At 38.1% G+C, this 12,613-nt stretch overlaps 1 protein-coding gene across 2 annotated transcripts in view; it reads right to left on the bottom strand.

Moving 5' to 3' along the window:
* Positions 1-2,825: 2,825 nt before the first annotated feature.
* The window catches only part of LOC138072392 (lysozyme C, kidney isozyme), a 55,604-nt gene continuing 45,816 nt past the window's right edge, over positions 2,826-12,613 (bottom strand). For both annotated transcript variants that reach the window (XM_068963494.1, XM_068963493.1), the window contains 4 exons: positions 8,588-8,924; positions 6,836-7,000; positions 4,905-4,983; positions 2,826-3,668 (listed from right to left, as the gene is read on the bottom strand). In XM_068963494.1, the coding sequence (XP_068819595.1) occupies positions 3,602-3,668; positions 4,905-4,983; positions 6,836-7,000; positions 8,588-8,723 (447 nt within the window). In that variant the 5' untranslated portion in view covers positions 8,724-8,924 and the 3' untranslated portion in view covers positions 2,826-3,601. The remainder of the gene's footprint in view (positions 3,669-4,904; positions 4,984-6,835; positions 7,001-8,587; positions 8,925-12,613) is intronic.

Consider the following 12,613-nt stretch of genomic DNA (forward strand, 5'->3'; position numbering starts at 1 on the left):
AATTTGACTGTATATATTTTTTTGTATTCTAATGAGCTTAATAATACCTTTCCAGGGATACAAAAATAAAATAAATCTGTAATATTCATGTGTGGTTTGCCCCTGGGGTGGATTATCATAATGGCGGGTGAGATATTTGAGCCTTTTCCCAAGTCATTAAAAAACCTCTGGCAAGCAGCCCCTGGTCCTCTCCAGGGGGTGGGAGGAAAGGATCTTTAATCATAATAATCCTGGGGGGGAAAATCTCGGAAATAAGACATCTGCTTCTGTGCCTGTTGTTTTGTAGAATAGCAACAATTGCTTTAGCAGCTTCCACTGCCATATGTGTACAATAAGTAAATGAACATAAAATTGAATGAACACATAGAAGAAGGATAAACCCACCCAGCTTAACAAATCCAGTCTCTCACCTGATGTGCCCTGAAACATGAAAAAAAGAATCCCTGGATCATAAGGATTAAGAAAATAACAGTCTCTATTAACAATACTGACAGGCGGTACAGGATCATTTGTCTGATGTGGGGACTGACAGCTTAGCTGCTTAATTCTTAAGCCTGCCCTCTTTTATCACTTTTCTCCTAATTAGGCAATAAACATCACCTATACATTTGCCTTAGAAAAAATTAAAAGTTTGTAGTCCAGACATTCCATTTTGTTTTCTGTCCAGCTGGAAATGGAATACATGACTGAGTTTTCTCCATCATTCAGACAGTCAGTGTGGAAAACATCAGGGCTGTGAATCTCAGCGCAGTAAGATCAGAAATTTTTATATTGGTCTTTCCAAACCACTAATAATTAACCAGTACTTTGTATAATGCTAAAATCTTAGACTTTATCTGATATTTTAAAAGTTCTGAAAACATTAGCAATTTTTCATAATCGCATTTCTCATGCCTCAAACCTAGGTATTATTGAAAGTCCTTAATAATTCTTGATGAATAAATGTTTGTGAATTCTCACTGCTGCAGCAAAGTCATACTACTGATAAAAGAAATTTTATTTTAGATTTAGTAGCACAGGACAGAAGTAGGAGATTTTTGTGTGCTAACAATGGTAATAATTAAATGTGTAAAAGAAGTTTCATATATTGTTGTTGGTCATTCTAAAATGTAATTAATACCCTCAGTTTCACAAGCATTTATCACAAAGAAAGCATATCATGTGTTTCCATTCAAAGTGCTACAAGCTCAGGCAATAAATTCAAGAAGACCCAGGTTCAAGTTAATGGTTACCACTTACTGTCTATGTGACCTTGGGCAAGTTATTTAACCAAGCTAGGCCTTTATTTCCTCCTTTATAAGATAATGCTCGCTTCCCTGGTGGTGCAGAGGTTAAAGCGTCTGCCTGCAATGTGGGAGACCTGGGTTCGATCCCTGGGTTGGGAAGATCCCCTGGAGGAGGAAATGGCAACCCACTCCAGTATTCTTGCCTGGAGAATCCCATAGATAGAGGAGCCTGGCAGGCTACAGTCCATGGGGCCGCAAGAGTCGGACACGATTCAGCGACTAAACCACCACCACCACCACAGTTGCTGAGGAGAAGCTTCAGGGTTCTTGAGCCACCAGGAAGATAGTTGCGGTAAAGTGAAGTGAAGTCGCTCAGTCGTGTCCGACTCTTTGCGACTCCATGGACCGTAGCCTACCAGGCTCCTCAGTCCACAGAATTTCCCAAGCAAGAGTACTGGAGTGGGTTGTCATTTCTCCAGGGGATCTTCCCAACCCAGGGATCAAACCCAGGTCTCCTGCATTGCCAGCAGGCGCTTTACCGTCTGAGCCACCAGGGAAGCCTCAGTTGCGGTACAAGGGAGTCTAAAATGATGTTGTACCTGGAGGGCTATTTGCAAGATGAAAGGTTACCAGGGCAGTTCTTACAGTAAAGGGGATGATCCAGCAGAGGGAGAAACTCAGGATCGGGAAACCCTCAGCCTAAACTGGAGTAGGGAGAGGGCTGTGATGAAGACTGCATGTGGAGACACTGCCATCGGCAGGAGCAAGGCCCTTCATCCCAGTGATAACGGGGAAGGAAGGGAGGGTGAGCCCACGGAAAGACATGAGCTCTGTTATGGTGGCCAAGAGGGGAGGGTTTTATATGAGTTGCTTCTGTTCTGTCAGTGTAATGTGAGGCTGGGTGGTCTACCACGGGCAGAGTGTGGAAGGCCAGTGGTTGGCGTGTGCGCCAGGACTTTGAAATGAGAGAAGAAGTAAATAGTAACAGTCATTTTGAGGAATTGGGACACCAACACAGGATTTCAGAGAAGTGACTAAGATGACCAGGCTGATTAGAGGGCCCATTTGAGATTTGTGTTTATGAATTTAGTGTGCGGGAAATTCCCTGGAGGTCCAGTGGTTAGGGCTCCAAGCTTTCACTGTGGAGGATGCACGTTCAATCCCTGGTCAGAGCACTAAGATCCCACAAACCTAGTAGCACCGCTAAAAAAATTTAAAAATAGAGATCTGTCAGCATGCTTATGTATTTTTCTTCAGCAATATTTAGCTATTTTTGGATTTTGTAAGAACTTTCTTTTTAAGATGATATATACCCTATCTCTTTATGATTAAATCCATTGAGGAAAAAATGTTACTTAATGTCAATGTGCATTCTATGATTAAAGAGAATATACACACAGAAAAAAATCTAGCTGTTTCGGTACAGGTGAGGATGTAGGAAATACTAAGTGTCAGATAATCTTTTTCTCAAATATATATGTATGTATTTTTTCAGAGACGCTAAATGACTTAACAAAGAAAGACGAAGTATAAATTGCAAAGCTTTTACTGAAAATGTACTTTTTATAGCATTCATGATTTCACACCTGTGATTAACTAGCAATGATTTCAATACTTACAAACTCTTCTGCCTCTGAATTTGTGATAATGCATGAAACTAAGCTTATAACGTTAAGAAAAAACAACAGCTCATCTAATCCATCTTTATATCCTTCATGACAGCAAGATGCACAATTGAGTTCTTTAAAAGGGCTAAAAGTGATTGACATAAATTCTGAGCTTATTTTTAAAGCTGTGTAAATGCAACATTTTTAAGACAACATTTAAAACAAAGGTCACACTTTATGAAAACAAAATTCTTAATTCAGGCTTTCTTCATTCTTAGTCATTTGGCATTCTGCTCCATTTAACATTTTATATTGCCCAACAAAGAGTGATTATCTTTCACTGTTTTTGGAGATGACTGAACAGATGACGGTGTTACGTGCCTACTACACAGGTGGGATCTTGCCTAAGATCAGTTTGCTTAAAGATATTATTTTGCTATATTTTTGTTGAATATTGGGGAGTACTTGTATGATTCAAGATTAAGTCTGTGCTATTTCTTTAAGAACTGAATGCTCTGGATATATATTTGATAATTAAGATTTTAGACAAATATTCACCAGCATTAGGTCTATTAAACTGAAATACACTGTGGGCCTAATATCAAATAATAAATACATGAAGTAAACATTAAGTATCTTAAAAGAAAGACCACATGATCCTTCTTCTGTAAAAAAAACATTATTTGTTTGAAAGTATGACCTTTCCCTCAACTATTACTTCCTGAATATGAAAAAGAGATAAAATGGGTTGAAGTAAAAACTCCAGCGTTACACTCCACAACCCTGAATGTAACTGGTGAGATCTTGGTTTTGACAATGACTTCTCCATGCCACCCTGTAGAGAAAGATGAAACAAATGGTAATAAGGTTGAAACATAGCTTCACTGTATTACCTATATTTCAAGTCCTTTGGGAAAACAACATAGTTTATCAATACATGAAATAAAAGCTACAGACAGATCCAAGTATTGCTATTTATTACCTGGAGATATGTATACCAAGGACTTCACATCTCCCCCAAACCTTCGCTGGGGCACAGAACATCTGAGTACAAATGTTGAGTCCTGTGTAGTTCACAGCACAAATGCAAAGTGCATTCCATATTTACTTAATGACAAAAATAATGTCAAGATATGACAAGGAATTAGTATAAGGTGGAGAATCTTAAAACCTCTAGAAATTCCCAAAAATAAATTGAGGAGTAAAAGAATAAGATTTTGAATCCGTTAAAGTAGATTGTTTCTATGTTATACACCATTTAGCATGAATCCAAAGCTGCAATTTTCAGTTCTCAGTACCATACTTTGCTCTTTGGAAATATTCTCTCACCTCTTTCATAACAATAGGATAAAACAGCTCTCTCCTTTAATACTTAACACATACCACACTCTGTAATGGGAACTAACATAGTGTTGTACATCCATTATATTTCAAACACAAACAAACAAAGCAATAAAGTCCTAGAAAAAGAGGTCAAATTTGTGGTTAGGTAGAGTGAGGGAAGGGGAATTGGATGAAGGCAGTCAAAGGTACTACAAACTTCCAGTTATAAGATAAATAAATACTAGGGATATAATGCGCAGCATGGGGCTTCCCTGGTGGCTCAGCAGTAAAGAATTTGCCTGCAGTGCAGGAGATACAAATTCAGTCCCTGGGTTAGGAAGATCTCCTGGAGGAGGGAAGGGCAACCTGCCTCAGTATTCTTGCCTGGAATCATCCCATGGACAGAGGAACCTGGCAGGTAACAGTTTATTGATCACAAAAGTCAGACAGGACTTAGTGACTAAAGAGCAAAAACAAATATAAAGCATGATAAATATAATTAACACTGCTATATTTTATATATGAAAAGTGTTAAAAAGAGAGTAAATCCTAAGAATTTTCACCACACACAAAATTTTTTTTATTTCTTTAATTTTGTATCCATGTGAGATAATGGATGTTCACTAAATTTATTGTGATACTGTTTCCTGATGTAAGTCAAATCATTATGCTATACACCTTGAACTTACATAGTGCTTTATGTCAATTACATCTCAATAAACTGAAAGGGGAAAAAAAAACCACATACCATGCTCTAATGCCTTGTGGATCACTGACAACCCTCTTGGCACATGCTACAGCTTGAGTGATGTCATCTTGCAGCAAAGCTGAAAAAGAGGTGGTGAGAAGTGAAAATACCATTCATAGAAATGTTAAGTTTAGGCTCAGTCAGCTTTATTCTGTTAAGCTGAGGAAAGAACAACTAAAATAATTTTTAAGGGTCTGTTTATCTGTTGATGTTGGGGGAAACTCTTCATTCCATCCCATTTGGCATCTGTTTCTCATTTACCAAAGTCATTGGAAGCTCTGGAATTATTAATTAGCATGATAGAAGGTTTTCTTTTTACTGGGAACTATTGGAAAAAAAAAAAAAAAGACAAACAAGCAGAAACTGGTCTAGCAGGTTTTTGCTCAGCAATTCAACGCTGGAAATTGATTCTAAAGAAATAATAAGAGATGTACTGAAAGACATGTATACAAACTGTTTCATAGCAATTAATAGAGGGCATAAATGGAACTAGCCTAAATGTTTAACAGTAAGAGTTAGGTTGATACATTATAGAGCATTTATATTGTGAAAATCTATTCATTTTTAAAAAACAATAAGGATTGGTATTTGTTGACAAAAATAATTTTGTGTAATAAAGACAAAATTGTAAAGCAGTGACTATAGTACAATTTCACTTTTGTTATGTGGGTACAAATGTGTATAATATAGCTTTACGTTCATGTCCGGGATTGTTGTGTATTCCAAAAGAACATGTGGATACCAAAATTTCTCTATGGTCATACATGTCTGGGTAGTAAGAATTTTTATTCAATGACAACAGGTTATTCCATAATACAAATTTTTTTAAATAAATTAACTGGATACAAAAGTATATTCTTAGACTCATCTTCACTATTAGGATTTGTAATATTTAAAAATTTAGCAGTATCAATTTTGCTATATTTCTCCAATATTTCAGGCACTAAAGATTCTACATGCTTTGGGAGGTTCAAAAAAAATGTAGGGGATATATGTGTACCAATGGCTGATTCACACTGAGGTTTGACAAAAAAGAACAAAATTCTGTAAAGCAATTATCCTTCAATTAAAAAATAAATAAATTAAAAAAAAATTTTTTTTAAAGATTCCACATGCTTTCTCTATTTTAAAAGGAAATCAATAGAATACTTGTTTCACCTCAATTAAGCAAATTTAGAAATTAACTTGTTAGAATGACAATTTTTATATAGGAGCTGTGTTTTTGGAGATTCGTTCTAAAGAATTTATAAATGAAATGTCATAATGTTTCTAATTCACCTTAAAATCACTCAGCAAAAAGAAGTTTATATACATATATATATATATACACATAAGTAAATATGCCAAAATGTTAACAACTGTTAAAGTACGTGATGAGCATATTGATGCTTATTATAGTAATGTTTCTAATTGTCCATATATTTAAAATATTTTATCGTAAAAAGTAAAAACAATTTTTTAAAAATACCACGTATATTCCTCCACTTTGATTAACTAGTAATTCTTTTGTTTTCCAATAAAGGAGGGTAGATTTTTAAAAACAGACCACCCAACAAAATTATCGCTAATCCTCCCCAAACAAGGAAAGTAGAAGGAATGGCATTGTTTTCCAAAGTATCAATATGTCCAGTTATGATAAAGTGATAGGTCATTCCAGCAACTCCTGTATGTTAGCAAACAGCAAACTTTTATGATTAGAAACTGAAGAAATTAGGAGGAGGAGAATAGAGTTTCTAGATATTAAAATGGAGTTTTTATAGGTCCCTGATGAACCCTTCAAGATTTTTTTATTTCTATTGAATCTTGACCTATAGGATTGTTCCAATTTCCCCATAAGATGTTTATGGAAAAACCTGAACGAACTTTTTGGATAACTCAATAGGTATAACCAGGTGAGTCCTGTGCCATCACTCCACATTATCTTGTCTTACCGCTGCAGGGTATATGACAGGCATTAACTGCTCCTGGGGTTTTGCCATCATTACACCACCAGTGGCTATTGATTTGAAATATCCCATAATCAGTGCTTCTGTCTCCACTATTGTAGTTTGTAGCTTGTGTGTTATAACTGCTTTCCCATCTGGCCAAACACATCCCTGAAAAAAACATATTTTGAGTAATAAAGAGTGAATCATGTGACTTACAGTTCATAGCATAATCAGTTCTACTTAACTAGTTCTATTTTACTAATGACTTACTTTACAAGTATAAAGATGCATTTTACTTGTAAAGTGTTTTAACACTTTGGTGTTAAAGGTCCCTTCAGAAAATTCTTTTATTAGCAAATGATTTGGTAATACAAATGAAAAAGATAACATATTTTTAAAAATATCTTCCATTGCTATTACACTTTCCTTACTACTAACACCCAGGTAGGATTAAGCCTAGAACAGAAAAATCAACAGAGTTGTTGAGTGGGTTTGGTCATTAGCAGCAGATGCATATGTTAATGGAAAAATGCTTTTTATCAGAAAAAAATAAGGATTTTCTGGGAGAAAGAAAATTTATGATACCGAAGGCGAATTTGGGTATCAAATTATAATGCAGGCAAGAATCATAGAATAGGAAAGGCTGGGTCATCCATCCATCCATCTAGCAATTGGCTAACTCATTCAAAAATATTTATGGAGGAGAAATGTCTGAATTCAGTACGAAAACTACAGTGATGACATTGACAAATATGGACTAAAATACAAAGGAAATTTTCCTTATGGCACATCTTAAATTCTGTGGAAGAAAATGAAAAATAATTAATGAACTAGAGTCAGAATAATAAAATGTCATTTCATGCTGCATTTCAGGGATCCTTATATAGATATTGATTGAGGGGAGATAGTTCTACTGTCCCTGTTTTAAGAGTTCAATGGAATTTTTAAAAAACCTTGATGTTAAAAGTGCAACATCATGTTAGGGGGATTAAAAATGAGAAAAATACTGCCTTATTCAGAACCCAAGATCCAAATTAGAAATGGCTAGAGTCAAACAACAAGGGCTTGACAGACATGTTCCAGGTGCTAAAATGTATCTTATAGTCAGTCTACATGCGCCAGTTGTCAAATTTAGTAGCACTAGAGGAGTACATGGGAACCTTGCATGCTTAGAATGATGTAGAATTTGACCCACCATGCCTCATTCCTTCACCTGGTACATCTGATTCTAAAAGAACAAGTGGATACTTTTAACCATTGTAAGTGTATAAGCTTTTGAACTGTGGTGTTGGAGAAGACTCTTGAGAGTCCCTTGGAGTGCAAGGAGATCCAACCAGTCCATCCTAAAGGAGATCAGTCCTGGGTGTTCTTTGAAGCTGAAACTCCAATCTTTTGGCCACCTGATGTGAAGAGTTGGCTCATTGGAAAAGACCCTGATGCTGGGAAAGATTGAAGGCAGGAGGAGAAGGGGACGACAGAGGATGAGATGCTTGGATGGCATCACCAACTCAGTGGACATGGGTTTGGGTGGACTCCGGAAGTTGGTGATGGACAGGGAGGCCTGGTGTGCTGTGGTTCATGAGGTCGCAGAGTCGGACACGACTGAGCGACTGAACTGAACTGAACTGAAGTGTGTAAACCCTCCAAGAAAGAAAAAAACATTCACTCAAAGACCCTTTCTTTTGGTTCATCCTCTATTAGTATCTGTTCTACACCTAGCTAACTATTTGAAAGGATGAAAAAGAGTTAACTTACAGTTTGCCAGGCTGATTCCCCTAAAGCCATCCATTCCAAATCTTTTCAGAGTTCTGGCAAGCTCACATCTCTCAAAGACCTTGCCTTGGACAGCGACCGAAAGGAGGAGAAGCCCCAGAATAAGGAGAGCCTTCATGTTGACTGAGAAGCCAGACCTCCAGGCTGACCAGGGGAGCTGGCCCTGCTTTTTAACATCTTTTCACTTCCTTCTTATGCGACTGGTTTGGGAGCTCCACCCTCTGAGACGTGGAAAACAGGAAATGTTGATTGGTTCACTAACTTTAAAATTTTCTTTCTTATGTTTGAAGAGGGACATTCTGACGTCCTAAGAATTAATCTGCAAGAAAATAGTGAAATGACATTACTTAAAGACATTGCTCAGGACTAATTGGGATTAGCACTATTGCCAAAAGCGGAACTTTTTCCTATTTTATTATGAATTTGAGCAAGTATTAAAAAAAACCTGAATGAACATTTGACTCAACTGAAAATGAATTCCAATCTTTCATTACATTTTTCTTCATTAAGTTGCTTTATGTGCCTTCTGTATGTTGCCTTCATCTTTTTCCTTTAAGATTATTTTATATACACTTTCCACAAAAGAACATTGCCTGTTGTTCAGATAGGTATATAGTACAACACTATGTTGTTCGGCCAAATTCCATTCCTAACTTCTTGGTTACTCTTGTAAATTCTTAATTTATAAATCAATGTTTCGCTATTAGAAGTAAGCCTCGTGCAAATAACATTCTTAACTCCATGAACTGTGAACTTCCAGATGTTCAAGCTGGTTTTAGAAAAGGCAGAGGAACCAGAGATCAAATTGCCAACATCCACTGGATCATGGAAAAAGCAAGAGAGTTCCAGAGAAACATCTAGTTCTGCTTTATTGACTATGCCAAAGCCTTTGACTGTGTGGATCACAACAAACTGTGGAGAATTCTTCAAGAGATGGGCATACCAGACCACCTAACCTGCCTCTTGAGAAACCTGTGTGCAGGTCAGGAAGCAACAGTTAGAACTGGACAGGGAACAACAGACTGGCTCCAAATAGGAAAAGGAGTACGTCAAGGCTGTATATTGTCACCCTGCTTATTTAACTTATATGCAGAGCACATCATGAGAAACGCTGGGCTGGAGGAAGCACAAGCTGGAATCAAGATTGCCGGGAGAAATATCAATAACCTCAGATATGCAGATAACACCACCCTTATGGCAGAAAGTGAAGAGGAACGAAAAAGCCTCTTGATGTAAGTAAAAGAGGAGAGTGAAAAAGTTGGCTTAAAGTTCAACATTCAGAAAATGAAGATCATGGCATCCGGTCCCATCACTTCATGGCAAATGGATGGGGAAACAGTGGAAACAGTGTCAGAATTTATTTTTGGGGCTCCAAAATCACTGCAGATGGTGACTGCAGCCATGAAATTAAAAGACGCTTACTCCTTGGAAGAAAAGTTATGACCAACCAACATAGCATATTCAAAAGCAGAGACATTACTTTGCCAACAAAAGTCCATCTAGTCAAGGCTATGGTTTTTCCAGTGGTCATGTATGGATGTGAGAGTTGGACTGTGAAGAAAGCTGAGCACTGAAGAATTGATGCTTTTGAACTGTGGTGTTGGAGAAGACTCTTGAGAGTCCCTTGGACTGCAAGGAGATCCAACCAGTTCACTCTAAAGGAGATCAGCCCTGGGTGTTCTTTGGAAGGAATGATGCTAAAGCTGAAACTCCAGTACTTTGGCCACCTCATGAGAAGAGTTGACTCACTGGAAAAGACTCTGATGCTGGGAGGGATTGGGAGCAGGAGGAGAAGGGGACGACAGAGGATGAGATGGCTGGATGGCATCACTGACTCGATGGACATGAGTTTGAGTGAACTCTGGGAGTTGGTGATGGACAAGGAGCCCTGGAGTGCGATTCATGGTGTCGCGAAGAGTCGGACATGACTGAGCAACTGAATTGAACTGAACTGAATTCCTTTCTGACAAAGCCTTACTTCACGTTTTCATGTTAGAGCATAAAGAGTCATTGTAAAGCAAGGGAATTTTACAGCAAAAAAAACCCAAAAAAACAGAATATGCCACCCCAAGAATCTTCCCCTTTGACACAAGAAAAATTTTGAGCTGAAGGCAATGCAGAAGAAGAAGATCCAAGAAAAGTTCTCTGTTCTCCCCCTATTTTCCTGAAAGCAGCACATAAATGTGTGCAAGAATTAATCATCAACATCCCTAGACACATATTAGGCCCAAGTCAGGACTAGAGGACTCTGGAAAACAACCTATACTGACTAGCTATTATTTTCCATTAGTTTCTGATGTATTTATTGTACCACTATTTGCTGCCCTTGGAAGCCCAGTACTCTTTGCCTCTGTCTTGTAGTTCCCCTAAAAATATATTGTTCTTTGGTTAAGATGATCTGTAAGTCCAAGTCCTAGACACCTCTTTGAGTTACTCACCACTTTCATTTCTCATAAGTATATATGAGATGTACATGTTAATATACTCATTTCCTTTTCTCTTGTTAAGCTGTCTTTTTGTTACAGAGTCCCAGCCAAAAACCTAAAATAGTGAAAGGAAACAAACATTTCCCCCTGTACAGTTTCTGGTGAGGAGGATGGGACCGTGAAAGGCTAGAACACTCCATTCTCCCTGGCGACTGCAATTGAAATATGGGATAACAGACAGCAGACCAGCAGAAGGTACAGATTCTTACCATGTCAGTCTCCCAGCTCTTTCTCTGTAGTGCACAGACAAGAGAGGAGGATAAAACTTTCTCCTTTTCCCTTCCTTTCCAAATTCACAGTGGCAGAAGAAAAACATTTGTGAAAACAGACCTTGAATTGTGATTCTCGTGAATCTGTTTTTGTTAATCAGCCCCTATGGTTACTGACTCTTAGCCTCGCAGGAAGAGTTACGTTTTCCTTTGTCGTCTGTCATAAGGACGAAAAACCATAAGATGAGAATCTCCATTTGTTTTGTTTTCTCTTCTGAGAACTTGGCTTTGTCACCAGTGAGAATACTCCCTTTGTGGGGTTGGCGGGGTGCAGGTTGTCAGGCTTGCATCAGCAGTTAGCCAGCCAGCCAGCTAGCAGCCGAAGACATGAAGGGACAGGCAATATTCTCTTTGTCCAACCATGCTGGCTGTCAGGGAAATTTGTCTTAATGAAGTGTCTCAGGTCATAAGAGGCCTTTAGGGCCTCTACCTTTGCTGCCTGGTTTGTGAAGGAAAAATCCTCCTCTCAGTATCACCTTTCTGGTAGCATAGGTTAGGAGGTCAGTTATGTAAGGTGTCCCACTTTGCAGGACATAGAGCTTTCTTTGTCACCTGAGACAAGGAAGGTCTTTGTTTCTTAGGCTTTCTCTGGAGTGGCTCTGCATCTTGAGAGGCCTACGTTTCTTAAGGGACAGCTCTTGTGTCCTAATAGTATAAGCTCTAATATTGGTTTTAAGCTCTTGTAAGCCCTAATATTGGTTTTAAGCCATGAAAAAGGCTCACTGGCTCAGACTCACAGTTGGAATAGATCTATTGAAGACTTGAACTTTTACACCTAAAAGGACTTTTAAGATAGCTCTCATCTTAAACAAGTGTCCTACAGGTACCAATGGGAAAATCAAATTGAGAAAAAAAAAAAAGGAAAGAAAGAGAGAAAAGATAGAAATAGATACAGAAGGTACAGGGTTTTCCTGATGGCTCAATGGTAAAAAATCTGCCTGCCAATGAGGGGGACCCTGGGTCAGGAAGATCCCTTAGAGAAGGAAATGGCTACTCACTCCAGTATTTATGCCTGGAAAATCCCATGGACACAAGAGGAGCCTCGTGGGTTACAGTCCACAGGATTGCAAAGTCAGACATGACTGAGCGACTGTGTGAAAGAAAAACAAAACACTTCCTTAACTTTCTCAACAAGGTTAGGAGGGGAACATCAGAGGACTGTCAAGAGCTACAGCTGGCACTCAAGCAGGTATAAAACTTACAGAAATATTGATAGCCAGGAAATAGCTTTGACAAAGGTCCAGAAAAGGCAC

Source organism: Capricornis sumatraensis, unplaced genomic scaffold, assembly GCF_032405125.1.
Source record: "Capricornis sumatraensis isolate serow.1 unplaced genomic scaffold, serow.2 scaffold15, whole genome shotgun sequence".
NCBI lineage: Eukaryota > Metazoa > Chordata > Mammalia > Artiodactyla > Bovidae > Capricornis > Capricornis sumatraensis.